The sequence below is a fragment of the Sorex araneus genome, chromosome 3, assembly GCF_027595985.1.
Source record: "Sorex araneus isolate mSorAra2 chromosome 3, mSorAra2.pri, whole genome shotgun sequence".
In the NCBI taxonomy this organism is placed as follows: Eukaryota; Metazoa; Chordata; class Mammalia; order Eulipotyphla; family Soricidae; genus Sorex; species Sorex araneus.
In genome coordinates this window covers 172,290,272-172,310,979 of record NC_073304.1, presented here as the reverse complement: position 1 = coordinate 172,310,979, position 20,708 = coordinate 172,290,272, and the positions used below count along the sequence as shown (strand labels likewise).

The window sequence follows — 20,708 nt, the reverse complement described above, 5'->3', positions numbered from 1 at the left end:
GCCATGCCCTCCCCGACACATTCCCAGTACATAAATATTTAATATGGAAGCATTCTTACCAACGGGAAGTGATATTTCAGTCTGGTTGTGATTTGCAGTTCCCAAATGATAAGTGATGGTGAGCTTTTTTTTTTTTTTCTCCTTAATGTATCTTTGAGCCATCTGTGTGTTCTCTCTCGACAAGTGTGTGTTCAGGTCTTTAGCTTGTCTTTTTAAATTGCATTGTTTGTTTTCCTAATATTTTGGACGTTAACCCTCTGTCTGCTAGGCAAGTGTCTTCTCCCCCTGCTGGGCTGCCTCGTCACCTCGTCTAAGCTCTTTCATTGGTCGGGGGCCCCCCTTGTGTATCTTGCTTTCCTTGCCTTGCCGTTGAAGTCACTGTCACTGTAACTGTCATCCCGTTGCTCATCGATTTGCTCAAGTGGGCATCAGTAACGTCTCCATTGTGAGACTTGTTGTTACTGGTTTTGGCATATTAAATACGCCACTGGTAGCTTTCCAGGCTCTGCTGTGTGGGTGAGATACTCTCGGTAGCTTGCTGGGCTCTCTGAGAGAGGCGAAGAAATTGAACCCGGGTCAGCCTCATGCAAGGCAAACACCCTACCCGCTACACTATCGCTCCAGCCCTGCCGTTGAAGTGGAATGTCTAAACCCACCGTGATTGGAGGCCTTACAGCGTCCTACCTAGCCTTGATCCTGGAGATGGGTCTGCTCTATTTTGTCTTGGGTCCACACCCAGCAGTGCCCAGGGGTCAGACCTATCCATGTCGGAGGGGCCAAAGACTGCCCAGGATTGAGGCAAGCCCTTCAGCCCCGGGCTCTCTCCAGCCCACCCTTCCACATATTTCAGTTTGCAGCCTGAGCACCCATCTTGAGTCCACTTGAGTTTCTTTTTTGTGCATTGTGTTAAATGGCGAGCGAGTCTCACTCTCCTGCATGTTGTTGTGGATGGTTTAGGGCCCTGCATTATGGACAAGACAGCTGTGTGCGTGGGGAGGGGTGGTTCTGGGTTATCTCACTGACCCTTACGCTGTTCTTGCTCCAGTACGACACTGTCTTAGTTCCTGTACAGTTGGGAGCCAGAATTCGAACCAATGCCTTCGTTTCCTCCTAGGGAAGCCCCCGTTTCTTTGTGTTACCCGGTCGGCTTATATATTTCACTCCCCTCTTTTTCTTTTTTTTTTGCTTTTTGGGTCACACCTGGCAATGCACAGAGTTACTCCTGGCTCTGCACTCAGGAATTACTCCTGGCGGTGCTCAGGGGACCATATGGGATGCTGGGAATTGAACCCGGGTCAGCCGCATGCAAGGCAAACGCCCTACCCGCTGTGCTATCGCTCCAGCCCCTTCACTCCCCTCCTTAACGCTGCCTGTGTTCACAGGGGCTTCCCCCCTCTGTCCCTCCGAGGGAGGCCAGCAGGGGGGGTCACCATATTTATTGAGGACCAGAAATCCATTCAAACCAGTTCTTGGTGTCATGGATCTTTGCATATGGTGGTGTGTGTGTGTGACGGGGGAGGTGCTTGTTTATTTCTGTTCTAATTTTATCACTTCTGCTTTTTCTTTTCTAGTTTCTTAAGGGATACAGTTAGAAACCTGTTGATTCACGCGGCCTCTGCTGCACTGCCCTCGTCTGCGCGTCCTTCCTCCTGGCGGCTGCCCTTCCCATCCTTCATCTCCACCCATCCAGGCAAGTGTTATTTCTCTTTGACCCAGACATCATTCAGAGCCAGGGGAAGAGTCTCCCGTGTCTGAGGCACACCTGTTACTCACTTCCTTCCGTGACTTCACGTGGATGTTTCCTTGCCAGCTGCCATTACAAGGCTTTGTGCTTTTTTTCTTTCTTTTTTGGCTTTTTGGGTCACAGAAGTTACTCCTGGCAGTGCTTGGGGGGCCCTATGGGATGCCGGGGATCGAGCCCGGATCAGCGACGTGTAAGGCAAATGCCCTACCCTCTGTATACTGCTCCAGCCCCCGCTCTGTGCTTTCCTGTCCCTTGCTGTCCTTCCCCTGCCGAGTCAGGTGGGCGCCCCAGGGGGGCAAGGGGGCAGCGTATGTGAGAGCAGCAGGCCAAGGAGCTCAGCTTCCCGGAGTTCCCAGAAAAATGCACAAATCCCCCAACAACTTGTGAATGAACCATGGGTTTGACCTTCAGGCAGGCCTGTCCACCTGGCAGTGCCGGTAAACCGGCTGCTCCCCCTGCAAACTATGGCGGGGAGAATGATGCCAGGCGCCAAGCAGGGACAATACTTGAAACACAACGTTTATTGAAGCATAAAACACATTAAAAACGATTTGGTTGATTTTTATAAAAGAGAAGGGGCTGGGCTAAGGCCATGGGCCACCCCGAGCCTGCGGCCAGCCGGTGCCAGGCAGCGTAAGGCCCCTCAGGGCCGGCTGTGCCCTCCCTTCCCCGCGTCTGGGTCTGGCTGCTCGAGGAGGCCCCTCTCTGGCGAGGCGCCCGCCCAGGGCTCCCCCACCCCCGCCCTGGTTCTCCCGTGAGCCCGAGTGTCTCGCCACACGGCTGGGGGTGCTCGTCAGGCCAGAGCTGTGCCTCCCGCACGTGGCTCTCGGCAGCCTGTGGTGGCACCTGTGCCCGGTCTGCCGCCGGTCAGAGGCAGGCGCTGACCTACGGGCACACACCTTTAGCCTACGGGACCGGAGGACGGAGACGACGGCACGTCACAGAGCGGCCGTGAGGGGACTAGGAGGCCACGCCTGGTTCACTGACAAGACGCCACAGCGAGAGCTGGGTCACGACGAGCAGCAGCGTCCACACGTGGAGGTCGGTGGAGGAATTAGAGGCTGCGGGGGGAGGGGCAGAGTGAGTGGGCCGGGAGTCGGGGGCTGGGGGGATTGTCTCAGGCCGCCCACCCCAGATGGCTGTGAATCCCGGCTAAGAGACCTCTCCCTGCGAGGCCCCCGGGAGCCCCGGCCGAGGAGGCTCGGGGCAAGCCGGCCAGGCCTGGTGGCCGCAGAGCTGGATTTCAAAATCAGCATCGTGCAGGCCAGAGGCTCCCAGGCTTCCTTCGGCTGCTGCCGGGCCCACCCCCACCCCCGCCACCTGCCGCCTCTAAGCGAAACAAACAGAAGGTGACCCCCAGTGGCATCCGAGACTGTTGCTGCGGCCGCCGGCCGGCCAGGGGACACGCACCTCGGCAGCTGCGGCCGTCCTCCTGCAGCGCCCCGGTCACGCAGCTGCACAGAGGCCCGTCCAGCCGGCTCGTGCAGATCTGCTCGCAGCCGCCGTTGTCCTCACACCAGTCCAGCCCTAGGGCGGGGGTCGCGGGGGTCAGACGGCTGCCGGCCAGGCCTCCGGGGAGGACAGTGGGAGGAGCCCGGCGCCCTGGCTCCTGGGAGTCCATGGGAAGGTGTCCTCTGGGAACCGGACGCGCCAGGAGCCCCACCCGTGAGTGACCCAAGCCGGGGCCACACGTACTTTTTCTCCGAATAGGTCCCACCGAAATGATCTGCTCCTTGGGTTCTTTGCTGGGCTCCGCGGCAGCCCTGGAATTCTGGGGGCAGTTCTGCAAGACAGAACACCAGAGGGAGGTTTTCACACAGCTGCTCTCCCCCACGTTCCCGTCTGCGAGCAAGGAGCCCGTGGCCGGCGCCCAGAGCACCACGGCGGCTCCGGTTACTCAGAACCAGGGCGGTCTCCATCGGGGAGATGGCGGGGACGCGGGCTCTGTGGGCAGAAAGAAACGGCTTCTCCCTGGTAGGCTGAAACGCCCTGCGTCTCCTCTTGAGACCCACAGCGCCCGGCCCTGCAGGCGTGGGCAAGCACAGAGCCGGGATATTCTAGACACTGGCTCCGTGGCCTCAGCCCGAGTTCCCGTAGGACGTCATTCAGGGTGTGGGTTGTTTTGGGCCGGGAGGTTGGGCCCGTGCTAGGCTGCACTGCATGCCCCACCCTGCACTGCACCCCTGGCTCTGCTCTTTTCTTTCTCTTTTTTTTTTTTTTTTGCTTTCTGGGTCACATCCAGCAATGCACAGGGGTTACTCCTGGCTCTGTGCCTGGCAGTGCTTGGGGGACCATATGGGATGCTGGGAGTTGAACCCGGGTTGGCCGCGTGCGAGGCGAGTGCCCTCCCCGCTGCGCTGTGGCCCCGGCCCCGCACTTACGATCTTGCAGGAGTACTTCTCCGAGTCGCAGAGGGAGACGGCGCAGTGCAGGTGCACCTCGTCATAGTCCCCAATGAACTTGAAGACGGTGACGTGGAAACGACAGGTCAGGGAGACCCCGTTCTCCTCGATGCCGATGGTGTTGTCCTTAATGTTCTGGCAGCTGTTTGGAAAGCAAGCGGGCTTACCCCTTCCCGGCCCCGGAGGCCAGCGCTCGGCCAGGGCGCCTCTGGAGGCATCAGACCACACCCGGGACGAGCAGCCAGCAACCCTCCATCTCCCCGGGCTGCCAGTTCTCCTCCTCCCGCCCCCCGCCAACGCCTGGGCTAATACCAATGTGACAGACGCCGCTTCACCTTCCAACCCTGTCGGGAAGTCCCCCGCATGATGCAGCCTGGGAGGGGGTCCCTCCCCACTCCGCCTCTCCTCCCCAGAGACCCCCACACCCATGCCACCCTCTTTTCGGCAATTTCCCCCCGGGGAGGGGGGAGCACCCCCAGCACCGGGGCAGCTGTTCTAAATCATCCTTCAGGGGCTGCCCTCTCCGAGCCCGCCATACGTTTCCTTGAAACATTCGGTAAAGCGGTGACGCCTCTGACGCTCCCTGCACCAGGGATTAAGGAGCTTAGTGATAAGGAAAATGGAAAATGGAAGTCATCCCCAGCGTTCCCACACCTATTAAGTTTTGTAATTAGTCTGCAGGGCCACGGTCTCGGAAACTCAACTTGGCTTGGCACCCGCATGCCTTTGTGAGTCCTCCAAAAGGGGCGAGGATGCAGTCGGTGGCCGGCCGAGCCCCCTCCCCCGTGAAACCCGGGTCTGAATCTGTCTCCCCTGAAACAGCCGGACCAGAGGCAACATCTCTGCGCCAGGAGAAGCAGCCGCCCATCAACAGAGGGCCAGATGGTGAGCCGTGCGCCCCCACGAGGCCCAGAGTGGGGTTAGGAGGGGAACGTCCCTGTGCCAGCACTGTGCATGCAAATCTAGGGTTGGGGGGAAGATCTGGATAGTGGGACCCCCCCCCACCTCCAAAGACCATCCCTGAAACCTCCCCCCTCCTGTGGTTTGGTTTTGTGACCATCAGATATTTGCGGTTCTTTGTTTTGCCTTGGCTGGTTTGGAATCACATCCACCACTTCCCACAGAAAAAGAATTTAGATTAATGCCATCGTTTAAGAATTATTGGATCGGGGTGATCGAAATTGTCCCAAAATTAGATCATAGTGATGACTGCATTCCTCTGTAAATTCAAGAAAAATCATTGAACTTTACACTTGAAGCCAGTACGTGTGTTTCTACATAAATTATGTATGTAATAAAACTGTATCTATGTATACATATATTTAAATCATGCTTGACAGAGCCAGTGCTTTCCTCCCTGTGATTTTCAGCATTGCTGGGTCTGTGGTCTTTGCGTTTGTTCTCTCAGTGACCGAGGAGGCCAAGCCCCACTGAGGGCAGTTAGGGGTGTGGACACATGCCGCTCACCTCCCGCAAACCCAGACACCGAGCGGGCAGGACACGGAGCATGGCGCGTGAAAGCCCCGAGCGCTCAGCCCTGTTCCCCCCTCCCCCCGCCGCTGTGTGACTCGAGGCAGCTCAGCCCCCTGCCTCCAGGACGGAGGGGGACGCCCTTCCCACGGCTCTCGGGGCCGGGCCAGCACTCACCCGCCTTCGATGATGAAGTAGCGCAGCTTGTCGTTGCTGTCTCGGGAGGGGGTGGCGTAGCACTTGTTCAGCGTGAGGATGAGATGGGTGGCGTCGGCGCCCACCACGAAGACCCCCACGTAAAGCACGTCCCGCGTGGTCAGCACCACCTCGCCCTGGCGGTAGGGATGCTTGTAGGAGGCGTTCTTGTAGAGCGCCATCTTGGTAGTGAAGCTGCCCTCTTGCGTTGGCACCGTGAGGTTGATGACGCTGGGAGGGAGACCAGCGTGAGGGCGGGGCGGGGGGAGCTTCCAGGGCCCACCCCTTCTGCTCTCGGGCTGTCCAACCGGACGCCCACTAGACCCATGTCGGTTAAATCAGATTTGAATGAAACAAAATGAGAATTGCAATTCCCCGGCCACATTTCCAGGGACCATATGGGGAGTCAGAGAATGTTTCCATCCTAGCGGAACACGCTGTGCTGAGGCACTCGGGCTCAGAAAATACCGATTCTTCTCCTCGGGTGCTTCAGAGACAAAATCGCTGGGTGTGTGGCGACATGGACCTTCCCCGCCGGGGAGAGGCAGAGCGGGGGAAGGTGCCCGGGAGCTCACCTGAGCATGGGCTTCACAACGGAGTCCAAGGAGATCTTGATGTCCAGCTCGTAAGCGCACGAAAACTCCACGTTGATCGTCCGGTCCCTGGTGATGATGTTGCCGGTGTTGTTGGCACTTTCGATCCAGATTGTGTTTTTGTACATGATGTGCGTGCCGTTGGACTGTCGGGCAAAGGCAGGGCAGAGAGCATTCCTGCTGCGGGGCGCGGGAGGGGAGAACCGGCCCCCTTCCCTCCCTCCTGCCTGCACCCCGAAGCTGGTGTGGATCAGCATGGAGCAGGCGTGCTGTTTGCCAGGGTGAGGAAAGAGGGTACTCGGCGTCTGGGGCACTCCAGGCCACACCCTGACTGCCCACGGAGGGGGCCTCACGTCCCGCCAAACTCTCTCTCCAGCCAGCCCCTGCTTTCCCCAGAACTGAGACGGGCACGGAATGAAGCCTTACACGACCCAGTGAGAAATCCTCCTCCACGCCCCTGAAGAGCACAGCCAATCCCGGCCTGGCAGCCCCACGCAGTGGCCGGGCGAACAGACACACGTCCCCCTCCTGCCCAGATGCCACTGTCCTCTCATCAACTGAGGACAACAGGAAGGGGGCCCCCCTGGCCAGGGCTGCGGGAACCCGGGTTTGATCCCCCGCACCGTCCGACTCCGGCGCCCACCACACAGGCTGGCCTGAGCGCCAAGCCCTCCAGGCACGGGGCCCGCGCAGACCGGGTCACCCAACAGCAGCCTTGGGCCACTGCGGTGTTTCCGCAGCCGACCCAGGCACCGTGCGCCCCTGGGAATCCGGAACCCGGCTGCGTTTACCAGCAAGCAAACCAGGAGAGGCGTAAGGGGGGAGGTGACACGAGCACAGAGGCCACACACGTGTACATGCTCTGGTGGCTTAACCCTCCACACCCAACGCTTCTGTATGCCTGCAGTGCCGGGGCTCGAACCCAGGCCCCGGTGCATGAAAGGGAAGTGCTCTACCACCGAGTCACCTCCGCTAGCTTCCCCAGGCTGAAGCTGGCGGCCCACGGGCGGTCTGTGAGGGCTCCTGGCACGGCGCCCCGCACGGTCGGCCCTCACCTGCACCATGTTGCCGCAGTTCCCTTTGGTGTTGTTGATCTGGAAGGAGATGAAGTCCTCGCCCTCGATGCCCGAGCACTGCCTGTCGTTGACCCGCACGCCCTCCCGCTCGAAGCCCAGCTGGAAGAGCTTGCACTTGGAGATGGACACCTCCATCTGCGCCGCCTTGCACGTCACCTCCGCGTCGATGATGTCGTGCGAGTCTGCGGGGGCAGCACGGGAAGGTGACTGGGCCAGGCAGACTCCTTCCCGCGGCCTCCGCTCCAGGAGAGGCTCCCGGCACGCTTTGGCCAAGGCGGGTGCTCGCCCTCGTGAGGCCCAGAGGGGCCCCTGGGAGTGGACAGACCCACTCAAGACAGTAGCCGGGGCCTGGGCAAAGGTAAAAATGCCAACAAAGTGTCTGTCCTTCCCTGCACCCCGGCCTTTCCTGGCATCCCACAAACTCGGGATGGCAGCTGGCTCAGGGGGGCACCTGGGAAGGCTTCCCCCGGCCTGAGAGCAGAACCTCGGGCCACGACTCAGAGGAGCCAGGAGGTCTTGCCGTGAGGCCCATGACACAGTTGGTGCCCGTCTCTGGGGGCAGAGACACGGGCAGTGCTGGGGGAGCCTGGGGTGTCGCATCCACCCATCCAGCGAGGCTCACGGGGGACGCTGGGTGGGCCCCTGCAGGCCCACAGCAGCTGGTGCCACGCCCGGCACAGCACAGAGGGGTCAGGTGGGGACAGGGCCACGGGCCACGGTGCACATAAACCCAAGGCCCCCACGAACGCTGTCGGACCTGGGGCTGCTGCTACCCGTGTCCGGGTGCACGTGGGTGCCGCCATGCAGGACAGCCGTGTCCCTGGAGGGTCTCTCCCACCCCGCCGGGCACTCACTGTTGGCGTAGGGCGGCGGCTCCATGCAGCCACACAGCTCGCCTCCATTGTCCAGCTCGCACGTCCGGTTGGGACAGTCTGCCCCCACGCAGGGGTCTTCGACCACTCCTGCTAAAGAGGAGAACACAGACGCCCACACACCGACCTTCCCACCAGCGCCGTGAGGAGCAGCCAGGCCCAGGGGGTCAGCGGGGGGCCCTCCGGACAGGCCCGATCACGGAGGCCAGTCAGGGCCTCCCCTGTGTCCCACACGGCAGGTGGTGAGGGGAAGGCACAGACCCCCCAAACACCATTGCTGAGAGCACGACTGCCCTGCCCCACCCACGCCTCCAGACCCTCGGCTCTCCCTGGCGGGCACCAGCTCCCCTCTCAGACTCCCGGCACCCTGCGCCTTCCTGCTGCCACTCGCAGTATTAGTCAAGAGCAGAAACGGGGTGGGGGGGCTGGAGTGCACGCCTTGCACAGGGTGGGGGCCGGCCGGCAGGATTCCCTTGGGCACCTGGGGCTGGCCCCAGTGTTTGAGGGCCACACCCAGTGATGCTCAGGGCTTACTCCTGGCTCTGTGCTCAGGGATCACTCCCGGTGGGCTTGGGGGACCACCAGGGGTGCCAGGGATGGAGCTGCATCAACCGTGTGCCAGGTGACACTCTCCCTGGTGCTCAGCCTCGCTCTGGCCCCAACAAACTCCAATTTTTAAAGCCTGAAATGGTCCACTGGAGGGGTGAACTACTGCCCATTGGCGCCGCTGGGCAAACCCTCGAGCTGCCCAGGGCTGGCTGGTCCCAGGAGAGCCACGGGGCCCGGGCTGAGCATCCCCGGGCAGGGCAGCCAGCCGAGGCGGTGGGGGAAACCCGGAGCAGTGCCCACTGGGTGGCTCGGGGCGCACGGTGGGGTCCGACTCCCGGCACGAAGGGGACAGGGGTCGCTTGCGGGTCAGGACACAACCGGGTGTAGGAGACAGTGCAGGTGTGTCACCTGCTCCTCCACCTGACTGACACTGCGGGCAAACAGAGTGACGGGCCCAAGGGCAGTCCCGTCAGAGCATTAGAACACCAGCGTCCCTTCTCATGCAGCGTCCCTGTCGCGCCAGGCAGCCCGGGGGCCCGGCCCCGCTCACCTGTCACCAGCCCTTCCCAGCGGGGCCGTGTGCAGGGTACAGGGCCTCGGAGAGCGGGTCTGGGAACTGAGATCACTCAGGAGCTCTGGCTTCCTCCCTCCGTCTCCTGGGTCACCAGACCCACGCGCCCCCAAGCCGGAAAGGCCCCTCTCGCTCTCTCCCCTGCCGCTCCCCACGCTCCCCCCCGCCCCCCCGCAGCCGGGCGCTTACAGCAGTTCTCCTTGTCGATCCACTCGGTGCTGAGGATGCCGAAGGAGCGGCAGGACTCCCCGTAGGCGGCCAGCGAGCCGCACAGCTGGAACTTCCTGTGGTTGTAGCAGCCGTCCAGGTAGCAGGACTCGTAGAAGGGCAGCGGGTCGAGCAGCCCGTAGCAGGGCTGGAAGAAGCCCTTCATGTCGGTGAGCTTCAGGCAGTGCCCGTCGCCCTGCATGCGCTGGACGTGCACGTTGTCGCACGTGGCTGCGTACTGGGAGAACTGGAGCTCATTGCAGCTGGAAGGGAGAGTCGGGTCGGCGTGGCGGGGGCCGGGAAGCGGGGCCGGGCGGAAGTGAGCGGGGAGGCGGGGGGGGGGGGACTGCGGGAAAGTTAGGACAACACATCTCTGACAGTCACCGCTGTTGGAGCACTGGGCACAGGGAGGGCCAAATGAAAGGAGGGGTGGGCAGCAGTGAGTTGGACAAATGGCAGGTGTCAGGGGGCTGACCACTGGCCTTCACACTGACCGAAGCATTTACGGAGACTGACGGTCACCCACCCCCCACCCGCGGGGAACGCACTGCCGGGAGCCGGCGGAGAGACTGAGGAGCTGCCCTTGATCGGCGATTAGGCCGACGAGAGAGCTGACCGGGACAGCGGGAGCCTCGCCCAGTCCCGGCTTGGCAGAGACCAAAAGCTCAAGTCTCGAGTCCGAGTCCGGCTGAAGTGGTTAGGGAGGGCAGGGGGCTGGGGAGGGAATCCGAGCCGGAAGTTCCGAGGGAAGCCCCACAGCAGCACCCGCCCAGAGCTGTCTGTGCGTGAGGTGCAGCAGTGGCCGTGCAGAGGGCGCACAGCCCTGGCCTTGCCGGTGACAGGAGCACGGTGTCGACCGTTCTGCGCTAGTCTCCACTTCAAGGAAGAGACTTTTTGTTTTTCTGGGGTCACACTCGGTGATGCTCAGCATTTCCTCCTGGCTCTGCACTCAGGAATTACTCCTGGCGGCGCCCGGGGGACCCCATGGGATGCCGGGGATTGAACCCAGGTCAGCTGCATGCAAGGCAAAAGCACTACCCGCTGTGCTATCCCTCCCGTCCTCAAGGAAGAGACTGGAGGGGGTGATGGTGGAGGTTACTGCCTGCCTTCTGAGAGTCTGACTTGGGCTACACTGGGGAAGGCGAGGCAGGAGCACCCTGCCCCCACCCGGGTGTTTAACTCATGTGTGGCAGATGAGAGCACAGGGCGTGGAGCCAGTGACCACACAAAGAACTGCCAGGATTGGACCCAAGGGACAGGACAGCAGGGAAGGCACTTTGCCTTGCACATGGCCAACCCCAGTACGGCATATGGCCCCTGAGCACTGCCTCGATGCCCCCCTCCCCCAAGCCCCTCTGAAGGTCAAGAGGAGAAGCTTTCTGTCGATCCCGAAACATTCACAGTATTCAGCCGCCAGGAGGGGCCCCAAATCAAGCACCTTAGGAAAGACGTCCAGTTCCCTCTCAGCTGTGAGTCACCTGGGCGAGGTCTGAGTTTACAAGGCTTTCTGGGCCCCCATCCATGTCTTCCTGTGTGAGTCCAGCCCAGCCCTTGGCCAGGCCCACAGACCCAAGCGGGCAGGCCCTTCTCCTAAGCCAGCGCCCATAATGGTCCCATCCCACCCCCACAGGGCTGCCCAGGGCCCGCAGGGACCTGGACAAGGCTTTGGCGTCCCAGCCCTGGGCACTGTCTTCCGCTCAGCTGAGAAAGTCCCTCAGTTTCCCCCAGTGTGGCTCCTTCATCTGCAGTTTAATGACTCAGGCCTCCAATATCCCCGTGTGGGTCGTGGGGACTCTGGGGACCCCAGGTTTGGCGTTTTCTTTTTAAACAGAGGCCACCGCCAGTGGTGCGGGGCGGGGGGGGGGAGGCTGGCAATGCTTGTGCGGGTGGGGTGTGGGGTGCAGCAGCCTTGTTTGCACGAGTGAAGCAGCTCTGGGAGTGGAACCTGGGGCCTCGCAGTGCTAGAGGTGTGAGCTCCAACCACTGAGCTCTCTCTGTGGCCCTCGCTCTGCCGCCTGCAGATAGGAAACTTAACGCCATGCCTGGCCTCGCCTTCTGTGGTGAGAACTCACCTCTTCTGCATGCCGTTGGTCTTCCAGCTCTGCGCCAGCCCCACGCTGCTCACCACCGGCTTCCCGCGCAGGGTCACGTAGTCATCGGTCAGGTCCCCGTTGAAGTTGCCGCAGAGGCCGCACACCTTGTTCTGCAGCCGCTCGCTGATGCTGATCTTGATGACGTTGTAGCCGTTGTAGTAGATCTGGATGTCGGGGCTGGTGTCGATCACCAGGAAGCCCTCGCTGCTGTAGATGCGGGTGGCCAGGCCCGTGACAAACGGGACGTTCACCTGGGTGCCGTTCACCTGGCGGGGCAGGGACAGTCGCTCGCCAACGGACTAGAGCGGTGGGGGTGGGGGAGGGGACGTGGCCTCCCGTGGCCCGCCCTGGTGGCGGGGAGCCCACAGGGACCCCTGAAAATGCGCCCAGCCAGGCACCCCTGCATCTGACTGCCAAGGGCAGAGCAGGTGGGCAGAGGGATGGTGAGAGAAGGCTCCATCACGAGGGGCTGGACGGGTGGACACAACTGGCCCCCGCTGAGGAGTCTAATGGGTCAGATGAACCTGGGGATCACAGATGCGCGGGTGGGTTTTTCTGTTTCTGATATTCAAAGGGAGGCCCCAGGGCACCCATGGGCGTCACATTTTCCGTGTTTGTTTCTTAGTCTGGAGGACACGGGACAGACTTTCCCCTCCTTACAAAATGAACTGGGCTCCCCCACGCCAGGTTACCTTTTTTTTTTTTTTTTGCTTTTTGGGTCACACCCAGCGATGCACAGGGGTTACTCCTGGCTCTGCACTCAGGAATTACCCCTGGCGGTGCTCAAGGGACCCTATGGGATTCTGGGAATCGAACCCGGGTCGGCCGTGTGCAAGGCAAACGCCCTACCTGCTGTGCTATTGCTCCAGCCCCAATTTTTTTTTTTAAATGGCAGTCCCCGACCCCCCTCTGAAAAGCATGATTCCATTCAGCAGTCAGGCCAGGTTGGTCTCAGGGCCGGGGGGTGGGGCGGGGGTCATTTCTCATCCACCTGTTCTGAGTGACACGGTCCTCAACCCAGACCACTGCATCTCTGTGGGCTGACTGGCAAAAATATTGTGCTTTCATGGAGGAGAAAAGTAACGGAAACCCAGACTCCTCCCTGGAAGCCGCCAAGTGCTGCCCGGCCTACGCCCAGTGCCCGCTACTTAGCTACTGGCAGGGTCCCTAAACAAAGGCACGGGCAACATCTCTGCTCCAAACAACGCTGGGGTGCAGGCCTCCTCTCTCTGCCGGGGCCCCCAGCTGTAATCACAGCCACGGGGCCCGCTCTGCCTGGCGGGCAGCCCCCAGCCGACCAGGTCAGCGTCCCGGGTGGAGGGGGTGCAGGCGTTCCAGAGAACTGCCTCGGCTGCAGGGCTGGTGGTCCCTGTTCCTGTACATTCAGGGCCAGAGTCAGTGCAGGGGTCAGCCTTAGCGGCCCCAAGCACTGCTGGGTGTGGCCTGGGTGACCTCACCCACCCCAGGGCCCTAACAATGAACTGCAGACCTGGTGAGCTGCGAGTCACCAGAAGGGGCCCCTGGGCCTCCGAAGCACATGTGGGTGTCCCCCAAAGTCAGTCCAGTTGGAAGAGTGGCCCCCGCAAATTCTGATGGTGTCAGAGAATCTGGCCACACTCCCCCCAGGCTCTCTCCCTGGAGTCAGACAGTGGGGCACACTCTCCGATTTTAATTAGGGAGCGTTTGTGCTTGCCTTCTCTCGCCTTCTAGAAAGAACCCCAGAGATGTGTGTGCATGTGCGTGCGTGTGTGTGTGTGTGTGTGTGTGTGTCGGCAGGTGGGCAGAGCAGAGAATCATTTGAAAGGCTCATAAAAACAAACGCGAGGCCTCCGGGAAATTAATCTGGAGTAAAAGCGGCCTTGGCTCCCTGTCCCTCCCCTGACGTCACCCGCCTGGGACGCGGCGGCTTCCGGGCAGGGCCTCCCGCGGGGCCAGCGGAGGTGCCCAGGTCCCCCGGGGGCGGGGGCGGCACCTTGACGGTGTTGCGGTCGCTGATGAGGATCTGCTCCTCGTTGATGTAGAAGTAGACGGGCGAGATGACGGTGAGGTTGGGCGAGGACCACTTGTCGAAGTTGATGATGAGCTGGAAGGAGACGTCGGGCAGCTTCTGGCAGATGGTGGACAGCACGAAGGCGCAGTGGGCGGGGAAGCGCAGGAAGGCGCCGTCGAAGGTGCGGAAGACGCCGCCGCCCGCCGCCAGGCAGTAGGAGGAGCGCGTGGCGAAGCAGCCGCGCAGCCCGTGCCGCAGCGCGCACGCCTCGTCCGACTTGCACTGGCGCGGGTCGCACTGGATCAGGTTGCGGCGGAAGCAGCGGCAGCGCCGCGTGCAGTCGCTGTTCCAGAACAGCTGCTTGGGCTGCAAGAGAGGCGGGCGTGAAGGCGCGGGCAGGGGGCGGGTGTGTGTGGGGGAGGGGCCACCAGGCTGCGGGGGGGCTCCGTGGCCGCCGCGGTCGGGAGCGAATCACGGCCAGCCTGCGTGGGCCAGGTCAAGAGGGCAAAGGCTCGGCTGACTTCAGGGATGAACTCAGAACCCACTCAAGAACCATGGCGATGGATGGCGCAGGGCAGGAGCCATAGCACAGCGGGGAGGGAGTCTGCCTTGCATGAGGCCCACCCGGGTTTGACCCCCAGCATCCCATAAGTCCCCCCTCGAGCACTGTCAGGAGTGATTCCTGAGTGCAGAGGCAGGGGGAACCCCTGTGCATCACTGGGTGTGACCCAAAAAGAAAAGAAAAGAAAAAGAATGATGACCCCTGGCCCTCAGCTCCTCTATCGCACCCCGTACCCACCCCCCTCCCCAAGGCTGTGGGGGGGGAGTAGCACCTCCCTTTCTGGGCCCTGAAGTGAGCCAGCAGGAGCTTTTCATGAAAGGGAAGCTCTGGGCCACGCACCCTGGCGGTGTCCCAAGCCTGGCCCCCACGTGGCCCCCGAGGAGCATCACTGAAGATGGGACTGACTCCTGGGGGCGGCTGGGGAGAGGAGGGGAGGCGGGATCAATCGTGTGCGACCCCCAGCATGGCACGGGCATCGGCAAGCACCAGAGCCACTCACGAGAGCCAGGCAGCTGCTTCCCGCCGGCGAGGGGCGGGCCCGAGTTCCATAGCTGCTCCCGGCCCCTGTCCTTGGCCCCCGTGGTCCCCAGCACCTTGAGGAGCAGCCCCTGAGCCCTGCCGGGGGTGACCCACTAAAACACCAAAGGAAAGCCTCCTACGAAGCAGAGCGTCCACGCAGGGCCCTGTTCTGTCCAGGCGCGGCTCCTGACTGGCACTTTCGCGGGCCCAAGAGGTCACTGACAGCTGTCCCCAAGTGTGGCAACCTTCTGCACCCTGATTCTGTCACCTGGACAGAGGGCACGCTCCTATCCGTTCACTGTCCTCTGCTCAGGCCGACAGGCTGGCCCAGAGCAGAGGTTGTCCAGGGCAAGTTTCTTGGACCCCCACGCACAGAAGATGCGCCCAGGGCTCTCTCGCTGTCCTCAGCGGGAAGCAGCGGGTTCTGGGCCCATCTCCCCTCTCGGCAGACTCATCGCCACGGAGGGGCCTGGAGCCTCACCAGCCGGCTTCCTTCTCCAGGGCTCCTTGCGGGCAGCCCGGCCCTTCTGCAGGCCTCCGACCTCGCGTGGCACAGAGAGAAGGCCCCGGACTCGCCCGGGGAGCCCCCAGCCCCTCGGCCTCCCTCTCCTTAACTGGCTCAGCGGTGGGACAGTTTCCGGCCCTGGAGGCAAGACTCTCTAGAAACAAGCCCCCACGCTGGTTGGAACTGTGGTGCGGGGGTTGGGGGGTGCGTCGCCTCTTCCCGGAGAGAACAGAGAGACGCTGTTATCCAAGCCCGCCGGCGCGCTGATGAGACGTGGATGAAGTGTTTACGACGTTCCTAACAGCTGCCGAGAGGGCCCGGACACCAGGCCCACGTTCCGGGTACTTTCCTCTGTGTCATTTCACTAACAGGCCTGGCTCCTGAGTTTCCAGAATGTTCCTCCGAAGAATAATGACAACACGCACAGTGGCACTAATGAAGAGGCAGCTGGTTCTGTGAGGCACCCACTGGGCACAGGATCTCCCCCACAGCCGCAGGGCTGGCAGGGCCCTCGATGTCTCGGGGACCCCGGGGCACTCCCCTGTGCCCTTTCAGATTTGTGTCCACTTCCGCCTTCTCCCAGATTAATGAGAAAAAGGAATGATTATTTTCTTCCTTAAAAAAAAAAAAACCCAGGGGGCTGGAGTGATAAGACAGTGGGTAGGGCATTTGCCTTGCACATGGCTGATCGGGGTTCGATTCCCAGCATCCCATATGGTCCCCTGAACACCACCAGGAGTAATTCCTGAGTGCAAAGCCAGGAGTAACACCTGTGCATCGCCAGGTGTGACCCAAAAAGAAAAAAAAAAAAAGCCCCAGGGGTTGGATCAATAGCACAGCAGGTAGGGCGTTTGGCCTGCACGCAGCTGACCTGGGTTTGATTCCCAGGATCCCATATGGTCCCCCAAGCACCTCCAGGAGTAATTCCTGAGTGCAGAGCCAGGAGGAACCCCTGTGCATGGCTGGGTGTGACCCAAAAAGCAAAAAATAATAATAATAATAAATAAATAAATAGACCAGAAATTAGGCATTTCTAAAAGAACGTCAAAGCCCACACTCTGCTCTTCTGTTTGTCATAGAAAAAGTTAAGCTTCCTTTCACTTTCCTTCTTTCGAATGAAACAAACCAAGGGATTTGCTGGAGACACTCTCGGGCCCTGCTGCTTCCTCTCCCCGGGGTCTCCAGAGCGAAGGCCGGGAGCCACTGTGGCCGGCAGTGCCGCCTCCCGAAGGGAAGCAGTCTGCATTTTCCTGTCCCAGCTCATGTCCCTTTCTGACCTTCCAATGCCGTGTTCTTAAAGCAGCTACTCTTCCTCCTTGGAAACGGATGAGTGCTGTGGGGTGTTATTTTCCCCCTGTTACTTTTGGGGGGTAACTGTGCTCCTGCCCTCTGAAGCGCATCTACTCCCCACCCACCCCACCCCCTTGTCTTGAGTTAAATTAAATTAAATTAATTAAATTAAATTAAACTTAAATTCCTCCTGAAGGCAGGGCGCACGCTCCATCCTCCCGGCACAGCCTGGCCCTGCAGACGGCACTAAAGACCCAGCAATCCAGCTGGTGCAGGAAGATTCCCACAGGGGCTCCGAGCCCACCCCGTGGCGTCTTCAGCAGCTGTGTCCGCCCCCAGCCCTAGAGGGGGCCAGCAGGGGGGCATGGGCGTAGGTCAGGGGCGACAGGCCACCTAGAACGCTCCCTGGGGACGTGCCACAGAGACACCTGGCACACAGGGCGCGGAAGTCAGCCGCTGGAGCAGACAGGAAGGACGCTCCTGCCAGCCCCGAAACCCGGCATTCACCCACGGGAAGCTCCTGAGCTGCGCCAGCCACACTCAGGCTCCCTTGCACCGTGGCAAGGGACTGGCACACGCCAGCATGCCGGGGGGGGGGGGGGTTCCAGGGGAGGCTTTGCAAGGGATAGGGTCAGAGGAGTGGGTGGAGGGTGGGAGGCGGAGCACCCCACGGGGGAGCCTTGGCGTGGGTGGGGAGGGGGTGGGGAGGGCAGCTCCCTACCTCGTAGTACTTGCCGTCGGCGTAGCAGCCGCAGTTGTGCGGCAGGATGCAGCTCCGGCCGTTGAGCACGTAGCCCGCGTCGCACTGGCAGCCCTCCACGCAGTAGTGGGCACACTCGCTCTTGAGGCGGATGGCGGCGCAGCGCGGCTGGCACACGCTCACGCAGCTCTCGTAGTGGCTGTTGGCGGGGCAGGTGACCGCTGCAGGGGACACAGGCCAGGGAGGGCCAGTCACGCGGCCGGAGCCCGGGTCGGCGGGCGCCACGCACCTCTGGAGTCGAGGGCCCAGGAGCTCTCTGGCCGCATCTGGGGGCCTCCGACTGTCGTGGACTTGGGGGTCCGGTGGCGGAAGGGCCTCTCCAGCCACTTCCCACGGCCTGAGACCCTGCTGGCTTTCTGGGGACCCCCCCGCCCCGCCCAACCCCACACTGGTTCTTGTCCTGAGATCTCACTCATATTGCTCAGCCCAGCAGTGCTCAGGGCTGACTCCATGCTCTGTGCTCAGAAGTCATTCATTCCTGCGGATGCTTGGAAGAGGGAAATTTGGGGCTCTATGAGAGGCCAGGGGTCGCATGGGATTGTCCTCACACATGGCACGTGCCTGGCCCCTGCTGAGCTGACCGGTCTGTACCTTTCCTCATCCCCACAGTCGCGCCCAGGGCTCCCAAAGAGGAGGACCAGCCCAGACTCCTCACCTGGGGTTGACACAGAAGCCTTTTCTAAGTGGCTGATGAGGGCAGGCCCGGCCTCTGTGGTACTGGGAGAGCAGCCAGCACCACGTGTGCCCCGGGCGGGCCCGTCACTGCCCGTGTGCGCAGGCCCGAGTCTGGGGTGGGGGCGGCTAAGGCTCTCAGCCCCCACCAGAGAGGCGCACGCCCACAGCCTGGCTCTCTGGCCTGCTGGGAGGAAGGCGTTTCCGAGCTTCAGGAAGTGCTTGGCAGGGACCAGAGAGAGAGCGCAATGGGGAGGGCGTTTGCCTTGCACATGGCTGACCGGGGTCCCAACCCTGGGACCCTCGATGGTCCCCCGGGGCCCACCAGGAGTAATCCGTAATCACAGACAGAGCCAGCCCAAGCCTCAAGCATTGCCAGGTGGGACCCAAAACAATAACCAAAAGACACTCTCAGCATCTAGGTGCTGGCTGAGCACCAAAGGCAGGCTTGCTCACGAGTTCTGCCGAAGCTGTGGAAGGCATCCATCTGCAGGAAAGGCAAGACAGCCACGACATGGCGCCTTTTACTCTAACACCTGCCGCATAATTGGGAGGGGGTGGGGGTGTCTGTTTTTCAGATGATCTAGGCAAAATCTGACTTCTGGGGAGCATAGTTCTCTGAATCTTAAGATGCGTGTAGCTTCACGGCACCGTGACTGTCGTATACTCCATACTAAAAGAAAACACTTAATTGAGTGTTTTGTACATTAAATGAAAACACTTTCATTTAAAACACCTACCTGAGACAGAAAGCACACGCCATCTAAATAAACGTGCAACGGAAAGGCAGCCTCTGGTAGCAAACCGTAGAACTTTCTAGCGATTCTCTCTGTGCACGCAGCACCTATGTGAGTGCGTGGACCTGTGAATCCCATTCCCTCCCCACCTCCTGCCCCGCCCACGTAAATGGGAGAAAGATAAATGGGAGAAAGAGAAAGTTCCCTTCTCTCCCGAGAGCATGCGCTGGTGTGTTTGTTGGTGCCACATGTGGCATGCTGGCACCCAGACCCTTGCCCTCCTGAGGAAGCGAATCTCCAGAAGAAACTCCTGACAGGGTGGCTCCTGGGTCAGGGATGTGTCACCTGGACTGTCCATCAATGCACTGAATAGCCCTGGAAAAGGCGGTGTCCACTGCCCCACTCCCAGGGCCGCAGGGGGCACGTCCCCCAGACCCTCGGCGCCGGCTCACCACCACACTGAGTCCCGGAACCCCCAGAGACCGATCACGGCTGAGAAGTAGAGGATTGTTCAGACTCAGGAACAAAGAAGCACCCCAAATCAAAAACGGGCGAAGGACCCGAGTAGACGTTTCACCAGGGAAGGGAGCGAGAAGGCCAAGAGGCATGTGAAGAGATGCTCCAGGTCAGAAATCCCTGGAGAAACGCACACGGACACTGCACGGGGAGACCACCCACACCCTGCAGTGGGCCGTCGCTAGGGCCAGCAACTGAGATCGGCCACTGATAAGGAAAAAATGGCAAAGATGTGGGGAGACTGGCCCCCTGGCCTCGTGGGGCTGTAAAGCAGCAGAGCTGTGTGGGGAAAAAAACCGAGGCTCTTCCAAAGACGAAGAATCAGAACTTAGTCACGAAGTCCCTCCCCATGCCGGAGTTCCTCTTCCTTCTCCTCTACTTTCCAACAAACTTTTCTACTTTCGGGGTTGGAGCGATAGCACCGCAGGCAGGGCGTTTGCCTTGCACACGGCCGACCCAGGTTCGATTCCCAGCATCCCATATGGTCCCCCGAGCACCGCCAGGAGTTATTCCTGAGTACAGAGCCAGGAGTAACCCCTGTGCATCGCCGGGTATGACCCACAAAGCAAAAAGTAAACCAAAAAACCAAACTTTTCTACTTTCTAAAAAAAAAAGAAAAGATGATGTATCAGCATCTGACCCAGAAATTCCACAGCTGGGCACGTACTCAAAATATCTGAGAGAAGTGACTGTCTCAGCACCCAGGATGGGCCACGTTTATGTCCCACTGATCACAGCGGCTGAGCTGCAGGGGCTCTGGCAAACCACCCGGGACCAGTGCCGTAGGGTTACTGCTTCTCCGAGGAACAGCCAGGGCCAGAGACCCAAAACTATAGGGAGGGGCAGGGCACAGTGTGGGGTGGGGTCAGGGGGGCCAAGGGGGCCAGGTGAGAGGCCCTGAGGTGGCACAGAGCTTCTGTTTCATAAGGGACAAGCATCCTGTAGATGGCAACAGGGGAACAGTGTGCCAAGGAGCAGTGAAGGGTGTCAGGAGGGAGCACAGTGGTTAGGGCGCCTGCCTCACATGTGCCAGCCCTCGGTTGGATTCCCGGAACCAAATGGCCCCTAAGCATTGCTGGCTGCAGCCTGGAGGTGCCCAGCACTCCCGGGGTGCCCTGGGGACCCCCAGCACTGCAGGGCTTGGGACGCACCACATCTGCACAGCATTTCACTGGACCATGGCCCAGAGTCACGGGTGGGACCCCTCGGCCTCCTGACCACCCTGTTGGGTGGTTCCCCCCAAAAAAAAGTGAGCCAAAGACATATTATAGGAGACGTGAAATCACTTGTTTGCTAGTGGCCAATCCCACCTCCATCCCTGGCACCAGATATGGTTCCCCCAAGTACTGCCAGCAGTGATCCCTGAGCACTGAGCCCGGAGCGAG

The 20,708-nt window shown here is 60.9% G+C and overlaps 1 protein-coding gene across 1 annotated transcript in view; it reads right to left on the bottom strand.

Moving 5' to 3' along the window:
- Window positions 1–2,479: 2,479 nt before the first annotated feature.
- Window positions 2,480–20,708, bottom strand: part of TECTA (tectorin alpha) — a 58,588-nt gene continuing 40,359 nt past the window's right edge. The window contains exons 12-23 of the mRNA XM_055132181.1: window positions 17,360–17,559; window positions 13,745–14,128; window positions 11,752–12,038; window positions 9,662–9,942; window positions 8,335–8,445; window positions 7,460–7,662; window positions 6,387–6,550; window positions 5,794–6,042; window positions 4,126–4,288; window positions 3,440–3,527; window positions 3,155–3,271; window positions 2,480–2,805 (exon numbers count right to left, since the gene is read on the bottom strand). Of these exons, the coding sequence (XP_054988156.1) occupies window positions 2,705–2,805; window positions 3,155–3,271; window positions 3,440–3,527; window positions 4,126–4,288; window positions 5,794–6,042; window positions 6,387–6,550; window positions 7,460–7,662; window positions 8,335–8,445; window positions 9,662–9,942; window positions 11,752–12,038; window positions 13,745–14,128; window positions 17,360–17,559 (2,348 nt within the window). The 3' untranslated portion in view covers window positions 2,480–2,704. The remainder of the gene's footprint in view (window positions 2,806–3,154; window positions 3,272–3,439; window positions 3,528–4,125; window positions 4,289–5,793; window positions 6,043–6,386; window positions 6,551–7,459; window positions 7,663–8,334; window positions 8,446–9,661; window positions 9,943–11,751; window positions 12,039–13,744; window positions 14,129–17,359; window positions 17,560–20,708) is intronic.